Source organism: Sapajus apella, unplaced genomic scaffold (genome assembly GCF_009761245.1).
Source record: "Sapajus apella isolate SASKATOON/1434 unplaced genomic scaffold, GSC_monkey_1.0 scaffold6, whole genome shotgun sequence".
Lineage (NCBI taxonomy): Eukaryota > Metazoa > Chordata > Mammalia > Primates > Cebidae > Sapajus > Sapajus apella.
Window position 1 is genome coordinate 15,866,266 of NW_022436946.1, and position 23,851 is coordinate 15,890,116.

A 23,851-nucleotide genomic window follows, 5' to 3' on the forward strand; every position below is an offset into this window, starting at 1 on the left:
CATCAAACAATCCTTTGGGGATAACTAATCTTATTTGTTAAACAGATTTTATAATCACAACTGAGAAATGAATAGTTTTATAAAGTGTCTGGGTTGCATGAGTGGCTCACACCTGTGGTCCTAGCACTTTGGGAGACCAAGGTGGGAGGATTGTTTGAGCCCAGGAGCTTGAGACCAGCCTGGGCAACACAGGGAGACCCTGTCTCAAAAAAAAAAATTAGCTAGGCACAGTGGCATGTACTCATAACCCCGGATACTCAGGAGGCTGAAGTGGGAGGATGACTTGAGCCCAGGAGGTGGAGGCTGCAGTGAGCTGTGATCACACCCCTGCACTCCAGTCTGGGTGACAGAGCAAGACCCTGAATCAAAGAAAAAAAAAAAAAGTTGTCCGGGTTTAGTGGATCTGAAATCTGTCCTAAGAAAGCAGCAAATGAAGGTGTGGAATCCTCAAGAAATAAAAATCTTAGTGTTTATTGCTAAGTATGAAGTTGGTGGATCATTGCTTTTGACGTCTCTGTGTGAGGTGAAGCCTGTGTGTCACACCGTCGTGCTATGGGCAACACCACTGAGTTACTGATACTATCTATCATGCATGTATATATCCATGTATACACCTATATATATAAAATCACAAAATCACACAAGTGGACAGCTGCAGCACTATGGTCTCTTTCGGGCAGGTCCCTGAAGAACAGTGCTGAAAAGATATCCTCCTAGTAAGCAGAACTTCAAGCAACTGGTTGTTCATTTTGCTTGTAAGGAAAAATGCCAGATATGTGATTATTTACCAGTTTATGGGCTGTGGCCAAATGGTTTGTCTGGATGATCAGAGACTTGAAAGGAACATGATTGGAAAATTGGTGACAAATTTGGGAAAGCGATCTGTGAATAGACCTCTTTGAGTGAGCACCAAAAAAAAAAAAAAAAAAGTAAAGATATTTGTGTCTGCATGAATTCTCACCAAAGGGTGACCTCAGTAGAAGGGTATTTTAATAATTAAGTGGATAGACTGGGCGCCGTGGCTCACACCTGTAATCCCAGCACTTTGGGAGACTGAGGCAGGTGGATCACCTGAGGCCAAGAGTTTGAGACCAGCCTGACCAACACGGTGAAACCCAGTCTCTACTAAAAAAAATTAGCTGGGTGTGATGGCGTGCACCTGTAATCCCAGCTTCTCAGGAGGCTGAGGCAAGAGAATTGCTTGAACCCAGGAGGCAGAGGTTGCAGTGAGCCGAGATCGTGCCATTGTACTCCAGCCTGGGTGACAGAGCGAGACTCTTTCTCAATAATAATAACAATAATCAAGTGGATAAGATGACCCATTCTGTGAATACAAGTCAGCCTCTTTCCCCGACCACCCTTGTCATCCAGTGAGCTCATAAACACAGTAGCCGTGGTGGCAAGGATGAAGGTTATGCATGGATTCGGCAACATGGACGTCCATTCACTAAGGCCGACCTGGCTACGGCCACTGCTGAGTGCCCAGTCTACCAGCAGCAGAAATGAACACTGAGCCTCTGATATGGCACCATTCCCCAGGGTGATCTTCCAGCCACCTGGTCGCAGGTTGCCTATACTGGACAGCTTCCATCACAGAAGGGACAATGTTTTGTCCTTACTGCAATAGACATTTATTCTGGATATGGATTTGCCTTCCTTGAACACAATGCATCTGCCAAAGCGACCATCTATAGATGTATAGAATGCCTTATTTCCTGTCATGGTATTCCACACAGACACGGCATAGCACTGCTTCTGATCAAGAAGTACTTGTTTTATAGCCAAAGAGATGCAGCAATGGGCCTATGCTCCTGGAATTCGTTGGTCTTAACCATATTTCCCTTCATCCTGGAGCAGCTGGCTTAACAGAATGAATGATGTAATGGCCTGTTGAAGTCACAGTGCTGATTCTTCTCTGAATCAGCATCCAGTGTACGGTGCTGCTTCTCCCATAGCCAGGATCCACAGGTCCAGGAATCAAGGGGTGGAAATGGGAGTGGCACCACTCACTATTCCCCTTAGTGACCCATTGGAAACTTTTTGCTTTCTGTTCTCATGACTTTATGATCTGCTGGGCTGGAGGTCTAAGTTCCAGAGGGAGGAGTGCATACGGAGACACAACAATGATTCTATTGAACTGAAATTAAGACTACCACCCAGCCACTTTGGGATCCTCATTACTCTGAATCAAATGGCTAAGAAGGGAGTTATGATGTTGGCTGGGGTAACTGATTCAAACTGCTAGGGAGAAATGATACTACTACTCCACAATAAAGATACAGAAGTGTATGTTTGCCGGGCACGGTGGCTTCCGCCTGTAATCCCAGCACTTTGGGAGGCCAAGTCGGGCGGATCATTTGAGGTCAGGAGTTCGAGACCAGCTTGACCTACATAGTGAAACCCTGTCTCTACTAAAATATAAAAATTAGCCGGGCATTGGCTGGGCACAGTGGCTCACGCCTGTAATCTAAGCACTTTGGAGGCCAAGGAGGGCAGATCACCTGAGGTCGGGAGTTCAAGACCAGCCTGACCAACATGGTGAAACCCCGTCTTAAGAAAAAAAAAAAAAAGAAGAAAAGAAAATTAGCTGGGCATGGTGACAGGCACCTGTAATCCCAGCTACTTGGGTGGCTGAGGCAGGAGAATCGCTTGAACCCAGGAAGTGGAGGTTGCAGTGAGCTGAAATTGCCCCATTGTACTCCAGCCTGGGAGACAGAGCAGGACTCTCTCTCTCTCAAAAAAAAAAAAAAAGTGTATGTCTGAAATACAGGAGATTCCTTTGGATGTCTCTTAATATTACCATGTCCTTTGATTAAGGTCATTGAGAAATTACAACTCAATCCAAGCAAGACTATGAATGGCCCAGACACTTCAGAAATGTCGGTTTGGGTCACCTGCCACATAAAGAACCACAATCAGCTGAGGTTCTTGCTGAAGGTAAAGGGAATACAGAATGGGTAGTAAAGGAAGGTAGTTATAAATACCAGCTATGAACAGTTACAGAAATAAGCACTATAACTGTGGTATTTCCTCCCTTTTTGTTAAGAATATGTTTGCGTGTCTATGTTCATATATTAATATCTTTTTCATTCTCTTTTTTTAATCATATAACACATTTATTGACTTTATGTCAGTATTTACAAGATTTATTGACTTTATGTCAGTATTTAAGTATTGTTAATTTTATATCATAGTGTTTAAGTTATGGTATATCAGCAGGAGAGCAAATATCACTCAAGGACTATACCTTGCTTTCTGGGGAAGGGATTAGTATGTTTTTGGTTGTACACAGAACAGGTGCATCATATTAGGTGGAATTATCACTATGCTGTTGTCTTTATTTGGAAATTAAGTGTGATACAAAGATATGTGTGTGGCTGTCAAGTTGACAAGGGGTGAACTTGTGATGGTTAATTTTAAGTGACAGCAGCTTGACTGGATTAAGGAATACATAGAGAACCAGTAAAGCATTATTTTGGGGTGTGCCCTTGAGGGTGCCTCTAAAGGAGATTGATGTGTCAGTCTGAGTGGACTAAGTAGAAAAAGACCCACCCTCAGCAATGTAGGGGGCAGCGAGGGGGGTGTGCAGGGGGTAGTGTCCAATCGCCTGGGGCCTAGATAGAACTGCGGATAGGTCACTCACTCTCCTGGAGCTGGGTTACACGCTGCTTCTCCTGCCTTTGGACTTCAGGTTCTCCAGCCTTTGGCCTTTGGACACTAGGACTCACACCAGCAGCCCCCAGAGTCTCATGTCTTCAGACTTGGACTGAGCCATGCTAGTGGCATCCCAGGGTCTCCAGCTCGCAGACAGCCTGCCATGGGACTTCTCAGCTTTCATAATTGTATGAGCCAGTTCTTCTAATACATCTCCTCTCTTCTCTTTCTCTTTTTCCATCTCTCTCTCTCTCTCTCTCTAGAGATATCTTATTGGCTTTGTCTCTCTCGAAACTCTATTACACACACACATAATCATAGAGATAGGAAAGTATAGCTCTGAATCTTAACTTGGCACTGAGCATTTGCACCATTTGCACATGTGCTGTGGCTTTTGCCATTTCTGACAACCTGATGGCTATTCTACTATGGCTTTATGACTCCTTTGTCCAGGCTGGCACATAGGAGCCCTTTTATCAAGTCCTTATCATTGTGTAGAGAAGGCTATTTTGAGAATGTAAAGGGATATAAAGTAGAAGGGGTTTGTGCTAAATATTCATTCAGGGTTTCTGGCAATACAAAAATTATGGAGAACTGCGTGGTTGCAAGAGAGGAAGAAAACACTCTGTGAGTTGACTGTGTCGTCCCCTGGCAGGAGGAACGTTTCTAAAGTTCTTGAGGAAAGCTGGTTGGACGACAAAAGTAAAACAGGTTACAACTGCATAATTTTCTATAAGCCAAATTCATATGATATCATCCATAGAGAAGGTTTAACAACGCAAACCATCATGAAAGCATTTTATTTCTCAAGCACTTCCTGTGGGCTAGGCCGTCTCCTGGGCACCAGGGATAATGTGGCAAATAATATAGGTAATCATTCCAGTGGCAGACGGTGGCTCATGCCTATAATCCCAGCACTTTGGGAGGCTTAGGCGGGTGGGTCACTTGAGCCCAGGAGTTCAAGACCAGCCTGGCTAACAAAGCGAGACCTCATCTCTACAAAAAATACAAAATATGAACTAGGCATGGCGGCGTGCACCTGTGGTCCCAGCTACTCGAGAGGCTGAGATGGGAGGATTGCTTGAGCCTGGGAGGTGGAGGTTGTGGTGAGCCGTGATTGCACCACTGCACTCCAGACTGAGGGAAAGAGCAAGACGCTGTCTTAAACAAACAAACATGATATCACTGTCTCACAGAGACTACTTTCTAGTTGGGTAAACCAACAATAAACCCAAGAAAAAGTCACATAATAAAACTAACATGCAGATAGTTGAAATGGAGTAAATGACAAAGAATGGCCAGCTGCTGGCTGCTTTTGATCCACTGTGTCACTGTAAGTGATATTTAGTAGGAGATCTGAATAACAAGGAGGAGCCAGCCACGTGAGCATGAGGAGGAAAGCATTCCAGGTGGAGGGCACAGCAAAGACAAAGTCCCTTGGGCAGACACTAGCTTGGCCTGCAAAGGGGATGGAGAGCACCAGAGTGGTGCAAACCTGGAAGGAAGGGGAAGGGAGGAGAGGTCAGAGCGGCAGGCAGCGACCTGATGAGAGAACGTTAGGCAGGTGAGAGACACAGATTGTGCTGCCTGGCCTTTAAGGAACTCAAGATCCAGTGAAACACCTGAGATTTATTTATCTAGTATTTATTTTATTTTTATTATTTTATTTTTTTTTAGATGGAATCTTGCTCTGTCCCCCAGGCTGGAGTACAGTGGTGTGATCTCAGCTCACTGCAATCCCTGCCTCCCAGGTTCAAGCGATTCTCCTGCCTTAGTCTCCTGAGTAGTTGAGATTACAGTCACACACCACCACTCCCGGCTAATTTTTTTGTGTTTTTAGTAGAGATGGGATTTCACCATGTCGGTCAGGCTGATCTTGAACTCCTAACCTCATGATCCGGCCGCCTCTGCCTCCCAAAGTGCTGGGATTACAGGCGTGAGCCACTGCACCCGGCACACCTGAGATTTAAATTAAATAACTAAGCACACAAATTCCTGACTGAAGGATCCATTGCGGGTGGGTTGTGAGGGGATAGATTCTTCTAAAGGAGTAGCTGGGTGGGGGCATTATTATAGGAAACCATACCAGGAGAGTAGTTCTGGGCCTCCAGAAGTTCCTTTGGGTTTATTTTTTCCCAGACATCATATAACTGTACAATATCAGAGTTGCAGAAGACTTTCTAGCTCATTCCTCACTTGAAAAACTAGATAATCTAAATGATCAAACATGCCCAAGGCTGGACTTTAAGGACATTAAGGCATAGCTGGGCCTGAGGAGAATTAGAATTATAAGCTCACCTTTGCTTTTGGGAAAGTGCAGTTCCGTTTAACAAAATATAGCCCATGCCTTCCCTGAGTCCAGCAGCGCCACCCATCGTGACATCCTTGTTAGGTCCAGGGCTTAGCACAGTGCCCGCCAAGAACCCATTCACAGTAATGGGCACAAAGATACAGCTAGATAGGTGGAGTAAGTTCTAGCATTCAACATGGCAGTAGGGAAAGTAGAGTTAACAATAGTTTATTGTATATTTCAAAATAGCTACAAGGGAAGAACTGGCATGTTCTCAACACGAAGAAAAGATAAATGAGATGTTTGAGAAGATGCATATCCCAATTATTCTAATTTTATGATTATAAATTGTTTACATGTTTCAGAACACCACGTTACCCCAAAATATGTTCATCAATAATAAATCAATACATGAACCAGGTGCGCCACAGAGATCTGAGTGATTAAAAATAACAGAGGCCAGGTTCAGTTGGATCTTGTTCCCCTTCTCATTCCTGCAGGATAAGCTTATTGACCTAGAAAAGGCACGCTAAGCACTGGCTGGCCTCTGATCTTCTTTCAATGACTCCACCCTCTCAATAGGCCTGTATTTGCCTTCTGTTGTTTCCTTGAGCAAGTACAGACTTTCTCGAGTTAGTTTTGATTTGCTCTCCACTTTTCCACGCTAAACTTCAGTCTTCACTGCAAACACTTGGTAAACAAGACTTTATTCAGTAATCATGCATTTCATTCCTTGACACAGCACATTGAGGAGCACTGTCTGTGGGGAGACAGAATGGAGGAGGGGAGGCTAGAAGAGCTAAGTGGATAATGGTTCAGGCCTTTCACGGAATCCCATCACATAGGCCTCGCCTTGGTGCAGCGGATTAAGTGGCCATGCTGTGCAAGTGCCTGACTCACAGCCCATAATCGCTTGATGCATTGTTTTGATGTGTTGGAGCGCTTTGCACAGTGCAACAGCGTTCTGTTTGTACTTGTGATGTGCGTGGGGTGGGGCTAGCGAATAAACAGATCGTATTTTCTGCTTGAAACTTCAGTGTGAGAGAGGCGCTACTAAATTCTTTATTTCCATTTTTTCTTTTTTTTAGACAGAGTCTTGCTCTGTTCCCCAGGCTGGAGTGCAGTGGCATGATCTCGGTTCAGTGCAACCTCTGCCTCCCAGGTTCAAGTAATTTCCGGTTAATTTTTATATTTTTAGTAGAGACAGGATTTCACCATGTTGGCCCGGCTGGGCTCAAACTCTTGACCTCAAGTGATCCGCCAGCCTTGGCCTCCCATAGTTCTAGGATTACAGGTGTGAGCCACCACGCCCAGCCTATTTCCATTAATTTTCACAATTTATATGAGGCAAGTACAACTCTCCCCACTCTACAGATGACAGGATGAAGGGTTAGAGAATACCTTATCTAAAATCTCATAGATATGGCTAGGCGTGGTAGCTCACGCCTGTAATGTCAGCACTTTGGGAAGCTGAGGAGGGTGGATCACTTGAGCTCAGGAGTTTGAGACCAGCCTAGGTAACATAGTAAAACCCTGTCTCTACTAAACATACGAAAATTAGCTGCATGTGATGACACCCACCGGTAATCCTAGCTACTTGGGAGGCTGAGACATGAGAATTGCTTGAACCTGGGAGGCAGAGGTAGCAGTAATCCAAGATTGTGCCACTGCACTCCAGCCTGGGTGATGGAGTAAGACTCCATCTCAAAACAAAAACAAAAACTCACAGGTAACAAGCCTCAGTTGTCACCAACTAGACTGACATCCCCATAGCTGGTTTTTCCATTGCTCGTTATTATTACATGTATCTTTTGTTGTTACAATCGCATGGAGTATTTACAGGAAACAGTCCTTAGGGGTGGCCTGAGTTTATTTCTGTTGCTTCCTTCTAGGTTGATTATAGGCTCAGAACTAGGAGAGGTTTAGACTGGGCATGGTGGCTCATGCCTGTAATCCCAGCATTTTGGGAGGCCAAGGTTTAGGGATCACTTGAGGTCAGGAGTTTGAGACCAGCCTGACCAACATGGTGAATCCCTGTTTCTACCAAAAATACTAAAATTAGCTGGGCGTGGTGGCATGTGCCTGTAATCCCAGCTACTTGGGAGGCTGAGGCAGGAGAATCACTTGAACCTGGGAGGCAGAGGCTGCAGTAAGCTGAGATCATACCACTGCACTCCAGCCTGGGTGACAGTGCAAGACTATCTCAAAAAAAAAAAAAGAAATGGGAGAGACCTGGGCAGAGATTTGTACTGAGCAAATTAAAGCTTTCAGGTTTCACTTCAGTGTGACAAAAGATGTCCACCAGAAATTCAGACTTCTTTTTTGTTTTGTTTTTCACCTTCAACTGTCTTGATCGAGTTATAGAAATCCAGACTTCTTATTTACTATTGGCCCTTTGTAAATAAAGTGGGGGTGAAAGAGAGCCCTTTATATTGTCATCATGTCTGTTACAACTTTAACACGTGTGTCCTAAGAAGAATTCCAGCTGCCAGACTTGCAGGGGAAGTAGATGCCCACGCAGGTTTACCTTGGAGAGAATGAAGCGGGAGGAGGCCGACCAGGCCAGATGTGGGCCTCTCACCCCAAAGCTCTCGGGCCTATTTCTTGTTTGAATGCTTGACATTTGATCATTGCAAATTAATTTTTTTCAGTTGACCAGTGGCCTTTTAAAATGCAAATGCCTAACAGTAAAGATATGCCAATAATATACAAGGCTTTCCGTAAGGTCACAGTCATTTTTTTTTTTTTTTTTTTTGAGGTAGGATCTCACTTTGTTGCCCTGGCTGGAGTGCAGTGGCAAGATCTTGGCTCACCGAAACCTCCAACCTCCTGGGCTCAAGCGATTCTTCCACGTCAACCTCCCAAGTAACTGGGACTACAGTTGTACCACCATGCCTGGATAATTTTTGTATTTTTTGTAGAGACAGGGTCTTGCTATGTTGCCCAGGCTGGTCTCAAACTCCTGGGCTCAAATGATCCTCCTGCCTCAGCCTCCCAAAGTGCTGGGATTGTAGGCATGAGCCCTTGCACCTGGCCACCACATTCCTCTTGAGTTTACCAATAGTATTAAATGTTGACTTACAAAATTTTCCAATTTACTCTTCTATTCAGACCAATGAATCATTTCCCATAATACTATGGAAAGTTACCTGGACATCATTTTCCAGGTCAATCCTGAGAACCAAATATAAAGTTGTCACATACATGCTATTCCTTACATATTATATTGCATTCTAGCTGGTGATTTTTTTTTTATTTTTTTATTTTTTAAACATTCATTGGGTTATGCTAAATCAGGCATTGACAACATTGCCAAGATGAAGATGGGTAAGTTTTCAGCCTCAGAAAGATCTGTTGGTTTATTGCTATCTGGCTTCTCATTCCTCAGGTAACGCACAGTGACTCACACTTATAATCCCAGCACTTTGGGAGGCTGAGGCAGGAGGATCACTTGAGCCCAGGAGTTCAAGACCAGCCTGGGCAACATAGTGAGACCATGTGTCTACAAAACATAAAAACATTAACTAGACGTGGTGGCATGTGCCTGTGGTCCCAGCTACTCAGGCCTGAGGTGGGAAGATCACTTGAGCCCAGGAGGTGAGGCTGCGGTGAGCTCTGACTGCACCGCTGTACGAGAACCTGGACAACAGAGTGAAACTCCAGCTCAAAAAAAAAAAAAGAAAAGCTTCTCATTCTTCCCATGTCAAGGGCTCCCGCTGGCTTCTTCTCTTTACTTTATCCCCTGAATGACATAAAAAAGCTACCACCAAATCATGCTCCTACCCTCCCATAAGCTTTCGTGTGGGTTTGCTTTCTAGAAGGGATGAGTGTAGAATATTATCACCTCTGTCTTGGAAAAAATAATAAGCCCTGCAATAAGTAATTAGTTTTGTGGGTCTTAATAACTTTTAACACTATGATTATAGATATTGTTCTCTTAGTTCTCTACTATATCACATTCTTATCTTTACGCATATCAATTTTGACAATTATGAATATGGTAGATAATAAATACTATAGAACCTGTGTCTATGGACATCTAAATAACCACCATTACTAGTGACTTGTCTGTAATAGCTATCATGAAGTAACTCATTTGTCATCATCATTTTCTATTGGATGAATATTGTAAAAAAAAAAAAAAAAAAGATATGCCTTTGCTGACAACCTTCAACAAAAACTGATCTATTCCGTTTCTCTCTAGAGTAATAATTATGTTTTCTATAATTATAATGATTATGTTTTCTGGTATTTCTATGTGCTTTTTTGAGGGTGTTCCAGGGAAAGGTTTCTATTTGCATCAAACAATGAATCAAAAAGTGCAGGAACTTAAACTTTGCATAGGATTGTTCTGAAATTGATGGTACTTTGAACAATATGAAACAATTATATTGTCTTATCAATGGACGATAACATACATGGGGAATCATGACCATTAAAGCTGACATATTTAAGAAGTTATCTAAGAGTGGAATGTAGTTAAGTCCTTATAAAAATATTTTTCAAAATATTTTCTCTAATATGTTGAGAAGTATCAGTAATTTGTAAGCCTTTTAAATTAAATGGAAAAAGTCGTATCTTTGTGCAGTTCTCAGGTTTTAGCATTTGTAGTCCATCAGACTATAGAGAAATAAAATAAAAGAGCGAAAAAAAAAATTTCTGAAGCATTAAAATGAGTATATACTGGGAAATGTTTAGTTTCAGTGCAAACTTTTTATTTTGGTCAATCATTTTCATCTGAGGGTTTGATTACAGTTTTCCCAGCACCGAGACATAAATGTGAGACAGTTCGCTTGGAGGAGTGGGGAGGTAATTAGCCTATCTCATATCAACCTGTCTGTATTTTCTGTCTGCACAAGGTATTGTAGAGAAATTCTCTGGACCAATAGAACCTCAGGAGACAAGTGGGGGAAGTCGGGTATATGGAACAAGTTCTCCCAGAGAACTCGATCGCCCTCTAGGTTGCATTTACAAGCGGAGTTCGCAGAGGCAACTCTGACCACTTCGCCACCAGAGAGTAAGAGGAAAGGGGCCGGATTCCTCCCGGTGGGAGGACTATCTGGACCAAAGAAAGAGGCTGGCGACAGGAAGGAAGGACAGATCAAGCATTTGAATAGCAGCCACAAGGCAACCTAAAGCCTGTGCAGTGCTAACAGGCGCGCATCACACACAGCTCCCCCGTCTCCCCTTCCCCCGAAGCACCCCTCCGCCGTGTGTCACTTTCCTGTTCGGAAGTCTTAGTAGGTTGCTGGGACAGAACAGGGGGCGCCTGCTCCACCCATCAGGTATCCGGTTGGAAGAAAAGCCAGTCTCAACAACTTGATTCTCTCAGTTAAATGATAAGTTTAGCCGACCATCCGTCTCCAAGTGCTGAACACTGGGGTAGGGGGAGGAAGGAGCACATCAGACGTTCCCTTTCTTTTCCAACCACAAATCATATGGTTGCATCTCTTCTCTATTCCGCGTAGAGTCCTCCAACTTGAATTCCACGTTCCTCCTGGAATGCATGCCACAGAGCCTCTTTGAGAAAATCAACCCTGTGCATGTGTTTTGAATTTTTTCTGGACTGATTTGTGATGATCATCAGTTGAGTTACATCTCTTGTGTGTCGTGCTGGGGGTGTAATAAAGCTAGGACGCTGATGACTGTAATTTTCTGAGTGATGTTGCAATGGGGAAAATAAATGGCCCAGTGTTGAACTTTGCAGCTTGCTCCCTTCCTGTATTTAAATTGCCTTGATATAAAGTGGGGTTCATAACAGAACAGGGACAGCCGCCTCTCATGTCGTCTCAGAGCTTCCAGCTTATCAGAGGCATATGCAGGGAGGCTTACTCCAGCCATAACTGAGCTCTATTGCCAGCCTCCAGAAGTAATCCCCAACCTGCATATTCCTGAGCAACACGAAGAATGAAAGATGAAACTAAAAAATCCCCTTTAAAAGGTTAGTACTTACAGTACTATATTTTGCAGATGCCTTGGAGGATTTGGGGTTACTTGGCATGGGGAAGGCACATAAGGTGCGGTGTAGGAGAGCGTCTTTGGTTGTAGGTTTCTTAATTATTTTTTAAAACAAACATGCAAAAGTCTGTGTGCAGGTTGATGTTTCTGGGCAGTCTGAGAAAATTTGCCCTCTCAAGAGGGGAAGGAACCAGGTGGGAGCAGGGCTAGGCTGGTCTAGGCTAGTTGAATGCTGGGACATGACATGGGTGGCATTGGCAGTAACGAAGTCATATTCTATGAAGATTCTGTGCAAGAGGAAGCAGACATGGGCCAGTTGCTGTGATTTGAAATTGCCTAAACATTGCTTTAGGTTGGCGTGTCAATTTCAGGTACTAGTTTAAGTGCTTTTTAAAAGTGTGGGCACGGAGCAAAATTTCCCAGCCAGACTCCAGGAGAAAGAATGTGTGTTTCCCTTCTCTCAGTTTGGGACGGTTGCAACAAAGCTAACCGAGAAGCAGTTGAGACTAGAGATCACTTTAGGGCAAGCGGGGTGGTTGTGCCTGCAAAACAAACTCCTGCCCAAGACCAAGGAAAAGGCGTTCACATGCTATTCTTGGTTTGACAGCTGGTATTTCGGGACTATGCCAGATCCAGTAGGCAACTTTAAAATGGCAGAGCCCTTGGCAGCAAGAGTTCATGGCAGGGCAGCCACCGCAGACAGCACCAGCGAGCGCCAGGTACCTGGCCCTGCAAATAGTGGTAACTTGTAACTGTCCGCCCGCTCCAGCCCCGTCCCTGTGCTCGCGGCTTCCCAGCCAGCACTGGCGCGCGTCCCCGCGCCGGCGGCCAAGCTGCGGCTCCCAGACACCCCCCAGCCGCGGGGTTACTGGAAGGCACCGGCAGAGCCCGGGCCGCCGCCTCCAGCTTCCCTTCCTTCCCTGTCTTCTGCAGCGGAGATACCCGGCTAATCTTTCAGAATAAAGTCAGTTTATGTGGGACTCGAAAGACGGAGGTGGCAAAACTAAGACGAGCCCTGGGGCAGCGTTGAGTTAAACCCAAGGACGGGTAGGGACGGTTTTTAGACCGTGTATCATGACCTGCAGGGTTTTCAGGTGGAAGAACGCGAGAGGAGCAGGCCCGCTAGGGGAATCGAGGATGCCTGGGTCACGCCAGGTCGGCCCCCCGGCAAAGCTACCGCTCCCTTCACTTGTTACCTCCTCACGTGTTCTTGGCATGGCAGAGATTAAAAATGCAAGGGAAAAAAATTACATGCGGAACGGACAAAATGTTCTCAGAGATTACTTCAGAAAAAAAAGTGAAATGCAGATTGTGCTTTTTTTTTCCTCTGGTGCAGAGACGACTTTTATTTCCGCCCCCTCCCCTCCACATTCCTGACCTCTCCCTCCCCCCCCCTTCCCTCTTTCTTTCCTTCCTTCCTCCTCTTCCAAGTTCTGGGATTTTTCAGCCTTGCTTGGTTTTGGCCAAAAGCACAAAAAAGGCGTTTTCGGAAGCGACCCGACCGTGCACAAGGGCCATTTGTTTGTTTTGGGACTTGGGGCAGGAAATCTTGCCCGGCCTGAGTCACGGCGGCTCCTTCAAGGAAACGTCAGTGCTCGCCGGTCGCTCTCGCCGCTGCGCGCCCCGCCGCCCGCTGCCCATGGGGGAGATGCAGGGCGCGCTGGCCAGGGCCCGGCTCGAGTCCCTGCTGCGGCCCCGCCACAAAAAGAGGGCCGAGGCGCAGAAAAGGAGTGAGTCCTTCCTGCTGAGTGGACTGGGTAAGCGCCGCCGTCGGCCCGCTGGGGACCTGGCTCACTTCCCGAGAGCGGGCTCGGCGGCCCGGGCCGGCTTTCGCCGGAGTGCTGGGGGGCCGGGGTCCCGGCGGCGGGGGCGGCTGGGGCGGGCGGACCCGGCAGGCGAGGTCGCGCGCGCCGCCCCGCGCCCCAGAGATAACCCCGGCGGGTGGCGCGCGCCGCCGGCTCGGGCTCGGGAGGAGGGTGGGGGTCCGGTCGCCGGACGGCGCCAGGCCGCCAAGAGGGAACCTGCAGGGAGCGGGTGAGCGAAGCCACCGTGGCCGCCGCGCACCCGTCGGGAAGCGCTTCGGCGCTGCGACCCCGGCTTCCTCGGGCGGCGGAATAAAAGCGAGGTGGAAAACTACCCCGGGCTCTCCGGCCCTCCCCGCGCCCTCCGCCGGCGCGTTCCCTCGCTCCCGCCTCCGGGGCCGATGGAGGCCGATAACGGCCCCGTGCCAGGCCCTCCCCGGGCGGTCCTCCTGCCCCCACCCCCGCCCGGGCTTGCCCTCTCAATGGGGACAGAACCGCCCGCCGCGGGCAGCGACGCTGCCGGCAAACCGGGAGGCGGCCGGGGCGGGGAAGGAGGGCGGGGCCGCTTTAAATGGTCGCGCAGGCCCCGCCCCGCGGCGGCGCCTTGCTTATAAGGCCGAGCGTGCATCTCAGCGCCGCAGACGCCGAGCGGGTCTCCTGGCGCTAGCGTGCCTTGGTCTCTCCGCGGTGGTGATGACGGTGAAAACCGAGGCTGCTAAGGGCACCCTCACTTACTCCAGGATGAGGGGCATGGTGGCAATTCTCATCGGTGAGTGCAGGAATCAGGCGAGACTTCGGTTCCAGGAGACGCAAAGTGGACATTTTTTGAAAGCCCCGGATCAGATTAGTGTTATGTGGCGCCGGACGTTATGAAGCCGTCTAAACGTTTCTTTATTTCTCTTCCTTAATCCACAGCTTTCATGAAGCAGAGGAGGATGGGCTTGAACGACTTTATTCAGAAGATTGCCAATAACTCCTATGCATGCAAACAGTAAGTTTTACGGGATTTCAGGAAATAAGAATGACTACTATAGGTGGAATTTACCAGCAGTGACACTCCTTACTGCGTTTATCGGGAAGGCGAAGACTTTTTCTGGGGTGGGGATCTCTTCTCCTTAAATTCTAATATGTTTGACACATTTTAAACATTAAAGTTAATTTGCTGATTTGACTTGGAGTTGTAAGATAGATGGTTCGTATCTGCTAAATTCACGCCCTTTCTCCATGGACAACAATCCTTATTTCTGTATTTAACAGGGTTTAGTATTTTCTTTAACTGAGTCGCAGTGTATTGGTGTGTTTTCAGTTTAAACACTGAATTATCCGGGTAGAAGTCAGTAGAGCCAGAAATTCACTAGTGATGTTAGTGTGCCCCCTAGTGGCGAGCTGTATTCTAAATCATCACTTTTATTCCCTGCAGCCCTGACGTTCAGTCCATCTTGAAAATCTCCCAACCTCAGGAGCCTGAGCTTATGAATGCCAACCCTTCTCCTCCAGTAAGTATTCTCTATGTGCAGTGCATCTCTGGAGAACTAAGGGAGTTCAGTTAGTATTCCTACATTGATGGATTAAAATAGCATTTCCAGAGATTAGTATCAAGGCAAGAATGCTTCATTACTTTATGGCATAACAAGTGATAGCAAACATTTAAGTATTGAGTTAGACTATTAGTTGATGGTATTTTTTCTTGGGATTTTAAAAAGCATATTTTATTAAAATGTTTTATCTGTCTGAAACAACATGATTGTGTACAGTTTCCATACTCATCTGAAATGGCTTGTGATGCAGTTTTGAATGTTTATAGATGTACGGTCATTTGCCTCAGTCATTTGTAGATGTAGCCTCTTCTACATTGTGTGTATTATAGATGTCTTCCCTTAAAGCAATGATATTAAAAAAAAAATCCTTCTGTTTTTCTAGCCAAGTCCTTCTCAGCAAATCAACCTTGGTCCCTCGTCCAATCCTCATGCTAAACCATCCGATTTTCACTTCCTGAAAGTGATTGGCAAGGGCAGTTTTGGAAAGGTAATTTCAGATCTGAAGATGTTTTGATATACTCCTTCATGCATTCATTTTACATTCTCCCTGGATGAGGATAGAAAAATAATTTTTTAAAATTTGAATTTCAGGTTCTTCTAGCAAGACACAAGGCAGAAGAAGTGTTCTATGCAGTCAAAGTTTTACAGAAGAAAGCAATCCTGAAAAAGAAAGAGGTATGAGGTGTGCTGGATGGGGTTGGCATTGGAGGTAGACACAACTTGAATAATCTTGACCTTGGAATTTTGGTGCCAGGTCGATATTTGCCACTAAATCTGAATTGGCGTTTTCCTAGGAGAAGCATATTATGTCGGAGCGGAATGTTCTGTTGAAGAACGTGAAACACCCTTTCCTGGTGGGCCTTCACTTCTCTTTCCAGACTGCTGACAAATTGTATTTTGTCCTGGACTACATTAATGGTGGAGAGGTGAGCAGGGGGAATAGAAGTCAACTCTTAGTGTCTCTGCACAAGCTGCTTTGTTTTAGTTTGAGAAGAAAGTTTTCAAAGCTACTTGGTGGGGGGAAAGTTACCAGAATTAACATTTCCTTCAACATGTCAGATTTAAGTAGTTATAGATTACTTGGGGTCTACTTTCTGCAGTTGTGCTTTTGCTGTGTATGTCAAAACTACTTAAATGCATTTGCAACCCAGACTGACTCTGTCTGTCTCCTGCAGCTGTTCTACCATCTCCAGCGGGAACGCTGCTTCCTGGAACCACGGGCTCGTTTCTATGCTGCGGAAATAGCCAGTGCCTTGGGCTACCTGCACTCACTGCACATCGTTTATAGGTGAGCCGGACAGCTCTAAGGCTACCTGCTTGGTGTAAAGGAGACTGTAGCACTGGCTCTTTGATAGGACCTTAAAATAATCTGTGTTTATGTGCAACTTGTTTGCCTAAAACCAGATCCCCTAGCATGTGAGCTGGCTTGACTTCATGCCACTGGGGAACCGGCCAAGTAGGATTGTGCCTAATCCAGAATAGATCAGCAGAACAAGGCCTCCCTTTTTTCTTCACTATAGAACTACAGTGAACCTAAAATGCTTCTAATACCTTGAGCAGTTACTTTAGAGGATATCTTATTAAGGGAAATTAACTTGCAACGACTTCTCTCTCCACTTTTTTGCAGAGACTTAAAACCAGAGAATATTTTGCTAGATTCACAGGGACACATTGTCCTTACTGACTTTGGACTCTGCAAGGAGAACATTGAACACAACAGCACGACTTCCACCTTCTGTGGCACACCGGAGGTAGGCGCTATTTGGTTTGGTGCCTATTTTGCCCCCGCCTTCCAGGAGAGAGATGTGCAATCAATCATGTCTTTAACTCCCAAAAGAGTAAACTCCTCTCAGATTTCTTAGTACAATTCAATGCAAATAAAATACATTTGCTGTTTGATGTAGCATGAGAAATCCCAAGGCCTTCTGTGGCTTTACTGAAAACTAGCTGTAAGATCTGCATTCCAAAAGTTTTCTAAATCCCCAAATAAGATATGCTGAGTGCCCAGCAGTTTCCTAAATATCAGTATACAAAGGTAGCCAATGACCCTCTAGAAGTCCAGCAGTTTTATCAGGAGGTAATCTAAAGATGTGTATCCTCCAAGCTGGCTCTGGGTCTCTCAGCCTTTTCAAACTAAATCTGTGGGTGCAGAATGCATTCTCAGGTTCTGAACTCCATTTCTCTGTTCTGTCTTTCAGTATCTCGCACCTGAGGTGCTTCATAAGCAGCCTTATGACAGGACCGTGGACTGGTGGTGTCTGGGAGCCGTCTTGTATGAGATGCTTTATGGCCTGGTGAGTGGTGCATTGGGAATCATGAAACACCACCTGCTGTTTAGAATATTGTCTTAGCACAGCTCATGCTTGGCCATGTGTCTTACCCTTATCAGTAGGCTTATCAAAAGCAGCTAAGAGGCATATTGGTTATTTTCTATTTCATAAGAATAATCACTTAACTAGTTATTTTGTGCATTTCACATTTCACTAGATAGGACAACACTTAACCTGTGTGGTGGTAAAAAAAAAAAAAAAAAAAAAAAACTACCGCTTATCTATCCCCTCACCCTACACACACACACACACACACACACACACACACACACACACCCCAATAATGGTTGCAAAGTAGACACTTAGATAGCAAGGGAAAAGAACACATCGAGTTGGGGGGAGCCTCAAATCCAGCATCACATTTATTGCAGTTTACATCTTTTTCTCTGTGGGTAATATATGCTATCCAAAACTTCAATTAAGTCTAAAGTAATTTTCTTCTTCTTTCAGCCTCCTTTTTATAGCCGAAACACAGCTGAGATGTATGACAACATTCTGAACAAGCCCCTCCAGTTGAAACCAAATATTACAAATTCCGCAAGACACCTCCTGGAGAGCCTCCTGCAGAAGGACAGGACTAAGCGGCTCGGGGCCAAGGATGACTTTGTGAGTGATGTTTTCCTGCTCTCCTGGGCCGGCTGGGACAGGCACTGGACCTCCCTGCCCTTACTGAATGCACCTGTCTAAATGAATCTTGGGTTTCTTACCAACAGATGGAGATTAAGAGTCATGTCTTCTTCTCCCTAATTAACTGGGATGATCTCATTAATAAGAAGATTACGCCCCCTTTTAACCCAAATGTGGTGAGTATCTGTCTCTCTTCTAAGTATAGGGAAGCCAAAAGAACATTTCTTTTAATTCAGAATTGCCTGGGGGAGGGGAGGAAGGAATAAATTGGCAGATGTTTTCTCCATAAACCCATTATTTTACCTACAGAAAAAGTACATTTGTATGTCCCAACAAGGCTTCCATAATTTTTAAACACATGTATCAATTAAAAGTATCAAAAGGCAAAAAGTGAACATTAGTCTTCTGTTTAAAATATGTGTAGCCTTTTGAGAGTGTGTGCTTGAAATGGGTGATTATGGAAGTTGATGTCAGGCTTAAACTTGGAATTTAAAGTCTGGCCACGATTGCCCTGTCCTGTGTCCTGCATGAGTTCTTGGCAACAGTGTTTTTTCCTTCCCGTCACAGAGCGGACCCAACGACCTGCGGCACTTTGACCCTGAGTTTACCGAAGAGCCTGTCCCCAACTCCATTGGCAAGTCCCCCGACAGCATCCTCGTCACAGCCAGCGTCAAGGAAGCTGCCGAGGCTTTCCTAGGCTTTTCCTACGCGCCTCCCACGGACTCCTTCCTCTGAACATGGTTAGGGTTTGGTTCTAATGGATTTGATGTGTGTTTCTGAATGTTTTAGTTAGCCTTTTGGTGGAGCCGCCAGCCGACAGGACATCTCCTTACAAGAGAATTTGCACATCTCTGGAAGCTTAGCAATCTTATTGCACACTGTTTGCTGGAAGCTTTTCGAAGAGCACATCCTCCTCAGTGAGCTCATGAGGTTTTCATTTTTATTCTTCCTCCCAACGTGGTGCTATCTCTGAAACGAGCATTAGAGTGCCGCCTTAGGCAGACAGATGCAGGAGTTTCTTGAGAAAGAAGGCGGACGCTGTTCTCTCGGAACGATCTCCTGCAGGTCTCTCTGGGCTGTGATGATGAGTATTATGAAATGTGCCTTTTCCGAAGAGATTGTGTTAGCTCCAAAGCTTTTCCTATCGCAGAGTGTTTCAGTTCTTTATTTTTTCCTTGTGGACATGCTGTGTGAACAGTCGTGTGAGTGTGGTATGCCTGATCGCAGATGGATTTTGTTATAAGCATCAATGTGACACTTGCAGGACACTACAACGTGGGACATTGTTTGTTTCTTCCATATTTGGAAGATAAATTTATGTGTAGACTTTTTTTGTAAGATATGGTTAATAACTAAAATTTATTGAAATGGTCTTGCAATGACTTGTATTCAGATGCTTAAAGAAAGCATTGCTGCTACAAATATTTCTATTTTTAGAAAGGGTTTTTATGGACCAATGCCCCAGTTGTCAGTCAGAGCCGTTGGTGTTTTTCATTGTTTAAAATGTCACCTGTAAAATGGGCATTATTTATGTTTTTTTTTTTTTTTTTTTTTTTTTGGCATTCCTGGTAATTGTATGTATTGTATAAAGAGTCTGTACATTGGGTTATAACACTAGTATATTTAAACTTACAGGCTTATTTGTAATGTAAACCACCATTTTAATGTACTGTAATTAACATGGTTATAATATGTACAATCCTTTATCCTATCACACAACTTTTTTTGTGTGTGATAAACCGATTTTGGTTTGCAATAAAACCTTGAAAACTACATATATTGTGTCATGTGTTATTTTGTATGTTTTGGTGAAGGGGGCAATCATGGGTTAGTTTAAAATTGGGAATCATGAAAATCCTGCTGTAATTTCCAGCTTAGTGGTTTGCTACCAGCAGCAGTGTTTTCTGACTCCAGGGGAGTGTAAGATGGTCTTAAAGCCAACCTAGATTCCAGGCCTTTCTAGAAGCATTTTATGGTGTCTGTCTGTCATTGTAAATCCATTTAAAGACATCCTTTTCAATTTACTCATCTTGCAAGGATAGCTCTGAAGTAATGCTTCCTGTATTTATTGCCCGTCCTGTGAAATTGGACTGTTTGTCCTGTCGTTTGTCTTGTCTTCAGTAATACGTCATTCTTTCCAGAAATATTTGATATTTGAAAGCCTACTCTGGACCGGGCTCTATTCTGAGTGAGTGCTCAGGACAAAGCAGGCAACTCTGTGCCCTTACAAAACCTAATGAAGAAGGCAGGCTTGAAGCAGTTTGTTGAGATGGAAATTGAGAAACAGTCTGTAAGTTTAGGAGAATGCCACCCAAGAGGCTGAGAATTTTTTTTAAGACACATTTCTGTCGCCCAGGCTGGAGTGCAGTGGTGTGATCCTGGTTCACTGCAGCCTCCACCTCCCAGGTTCAAGGGATTCCACCACCTCAGCCTCCTGAGTAGCTGGGACTACAGCCGTGCACCACCATGCCTGGCTAATTGTATTTTAGTAGAGACGGAGTTTCACCATGTGGGCTAGGCTGGTCTTGAACCCCTGGCCTCAAGTGATTCACCTGCCTCAGCTTCCTAAAGTGCTGGGGAGAATGTTTTAAGTAAGTGGATATTTTCCAAAAAAGCTGACCTGGCTGGACTTACAGTTTCAGTTGACCCAAGTCCAGCGTGGGATCAGAAAAGGGACCTGGGAGGAGCTCATCCCTGGCTTGGACTGAAACCTCTTAAGCCAGTGTCTACCTAGCACCCTAAGGGCCCAGCAGGCTCTGGGGCTGCGTGGCAGAGCCCACTCCTAGAACTCACCCCACTGTGAATATGCTGTGCGGGAGAAAGCAAGGTGGCACCATCATAGGAGATCTCGAATCCAAAGGCTTTGGATTTTTTCACTCTTCTAGGCCTTCCACACAAAGACCTAACAAATAATCAGGGAGTCCTCAAACAGTGAATCTTGCTGCTGCCTTAATTGCACAAGCACCCTCTAAGCCTGCTGCACCTGTGCTACCCTGCCCTTCCGGTTTGCACAGGGATTTCCCCAAGGGAAAGCTGTGAGCTTCTTTCCTCTTATCCTTGGCTCTTGGGTCTTGCCTCACTTTCCCTCAGTCCCTCTCTCCTACCCTACCAGGTTTCCAAAAGCCAAACAGGTTCGGAGATAACAGAGTTCTTCTCCCATAATCCAGAGAAGGATAAGATGAAAGAGAGTCGATCACTTCTTGCTCAAGGTGGGTCACGGGTCATGCTCTGCAGTTGACTTTCTGCTCTACTCTACAGGCATTAGCTACGTATTAAGTTCCCTACCAAACCCAGTTGACAAAGAAGAGTTCAAAGCACGTATTTTCCTAGTAAAGATTGCCAGCTCTAACAGAGAGACTGATTGCATATTCCCACTCATTCTCATTCTCAATAACAGTTATGAATTCCTCCTTGAACAAAAAGTGCTTAAATCTCATTTTTATCTGAACACAGTTCAAGCAGGCTGAGGAACCTGCAGTCTAATTATAGATAACTCAGATGGGCCAGTCACGAGTTACAAAGCATTTTTTTTTTTTTTTTTTTTTTTGAGGCTTGAAGTCTGGTTTATTAGATTGTAGTCCATCGCTGTAGAAGATCTGAATTGTGTTTCTCTAGAATGAAAAGGTGCCAGAGGAGACCCAGGCATTGTCACCCAGATGGGAGATGACATCAAGCACAGGTGGGTGGGAAGAGAACAAGGCGAGAACAGGGAAGTTAAAGAACAAGAGATCAATAAACACAGGACAAATATTTACTAAGCACTGTGCTGTCAAATAATGTGTGTGCAGAGGTATCTTTTACCTAAGGGAGTGGGGCATATCCCTGCCAGCACATTCCCGGAGTCCCAGCCAGCCTGCCTTTGAGCGTGACAATTGATTGGACCAGCTGTAGGTCTACTCAATATGGGTTTGCGGGAACGCATTCAGCTAAGATTCTCATAAGCTAAAATATGACTCTAAAACCGCTGCTACCAAAAAGAACAAGTCAGCCACTGTCCTTACAGAATTTGCCATCCACTTGGGGAGACAGGGCATCTACCTACCCTTAATATGTGACAGGAGGTGAACGAAGGGTAAAGGGAACATCAGAAGTCCAGAGGTTCTCTGTGGGGTCGGGTGCCTAGAGCAGGCTTTGCTAAGTGGAGGCCCTAAGATTCTTCCTAACCAATTCTAGGAACTCTAATGGGATGCAGGTCCTGAGAACTGGATTGTAATAGTAATAGCTAATTTCACTGAGCTCTTACTATGTGTCAGACATTGTTCTAAATTTGTTTTTGTTTGTTTGTTTGTTTGTTTTTGAGATAGGGTCTATAGCATCTGTCTCTATCATCTGGAGTACAGTGGTATACTCATGACTCTCAGCAGCCTCAACCTCCTGGAGTAAGGTGACCCTGCCACCTCAGCCTCCCAAGTAGCTGGGACTACCAGCATGTGCCACCATGCCTGACTAATTTTTTTTTTTTTTTTTTGTATTTTTTGCAGAGGTGTGGTTTCACCATGTTGCCCAGGCTGGTCTTGAACTCCCAAGTGCTGGGAAACAGGCGTAAGCCGCCGTGGCCGGCTGTTCTAAGTATTTTGGACTCAGGTGTTTAATCTTCATAACAACTCTGTGATGTCAAAAGTAAAGAAACTAGCACAGAACGGTCATTAGCTGGTCAGTAAGTGGTGGGATTGAAAGTCAAATCATAAAGGGCCGGGCGCGGTGGCTCAAGCCTGTAATCCCAGCACTTTGGGAGGCCGAGGCGGGTGGATCACGAGGTCAAGAGATCGAGACCATTCTGGTCAACATGGTGAAACCCCGTCTCTACTAAAAATACAAAAAATTAGCTGGGCATGGCGGCGCGTGCCTGTAATCCCAGCTACTCAGGAGGCTGAGGCAGGAGAATTGCCTGAACCCAGGAGGCGGAGTTTGCGGTGAGCCGAGATCGCGCCATTGCACTCCAGCCTGGGTAACAAGAGCGAAACTCCGTCCCAAAAAAAAAAAAAAAAAGAAAGTCAAATCATGTCAATCTGGCCCAAAGCCTATGCTTGTAGCCGTTACTTTATCCTGCCTCAGATGTGACAAGAGTACAGAAGCAAACAGCTGTGTGCTTGCTAGTCATCCATTTGTTAATTCATTGGACTTTTACAAAGATACCTTCTAGATGTCATGCTAGGCAAAGAGAGGGGGATGGAGAAGGAGAGAGAGGGAAAATTTACAGTTACAGACACTATCAGTGATTGATGAAGATGAGAAGCAGCTGCAAAAACATACATTGCAGTGGGCATATAAATTTGTGCACCATTTTGGAAAACTGCTTGGCAGTATCTACTAAAGATGAAGATAGCTATACCTTGTGGCCCAATAGTTTTCTTTCATGGTACAGACCGCAAAGAGTGCACATATATGCAATAAAAAATTGTCAATAGTGTTCACAGTAATACTATTCAAGATGGTCCCAAAATGGGAACCACTCAAAATGTCCACCTATAGGAAAATGAATAAAGAAATTAGCATGGTGGCCGGGTGCGGCAGCTCACACCTGTAATTCTAGCACTTCGGGAGGCCAAGGCAGGCGGACCGCTAGCAGCCGGGAGTCCGAGACCAGCCTAGCCAACATAGTGAAACCCAGTCTCTACTAAAAACAAAAAAATTAGCTGAGCGTGGTTGTGG

At 45.2% G+C, this 23,851-nt stretch overlaps 1 protein-coding gene across 4 annotated transcripts in view; it reads left to right on the plus strand.

Annotated features, from left to right (window-relative positions):
- The window catches only part of SGK1 (serum/glucocorticoid regulated kinase 1), a 147,017-nt gene extending 127,038 nt beyond the window's left edge, over positions 1-19,979 (plus strand). Inside the window, exons 1-12 of one of the 4 annotated variants that reach the window (XM_032274726.1) lie at positions 11,660-11,885; positions 14,620-14,695; positions 15,125-15,200; positions 15,625-15,729; positions 15,834-15,917; positions 16,037-16,168; positions 16,418-16,530; positions 16,870-16,993; positions 17,441-17,536; positions 18,023-18,178; positions 18,286-18,375; positions 18,767-19,979. In XM_032274726.1, the coding sequence (XP_032130617.1) occupies positions 11,852-11,885; positions 14,620-14,695; positions 15,125-15,200; positions 15,625-15,729; positions 15,834-15,917; positions 16,037-16,168; positions 16,418-16,530; positions 16,870-16,993; positions 17,441-17,536; positions 18,023-18,178; positions 18,286-18,375; positions 18,767-18,934 (1,254 nt within the window). In that variant the 5' untranslated portion in view covers positions 11,660-11,851 and the 3' untranslated portion in view covers positions 18,935-19,979. Of the gene's footprint in view, positions 1-11,659; positions 11,886-13,211; positions 13,660-14,262; positions 14,474-14,619; positions 14,696-15,124; positions 15,201-15,624; positions 15,730-15,833; positions 15,918-16,036; positions 16,169-16,417; positions 16,531-16,869; positions 16,994-17,440; positions 17,537-18,022; positions 18,179-18,285; positions 18,376-18,766 lie in introns of those variants that run through there. The other 3 variants (XM_032274723.1, XM_032274725.1, XM_032274724.1) reach the window with 3 other exon arrangements.
- The last annotated feature ends 3,872 nt before the right edge of the window (positions 19,980-23,851 follow it).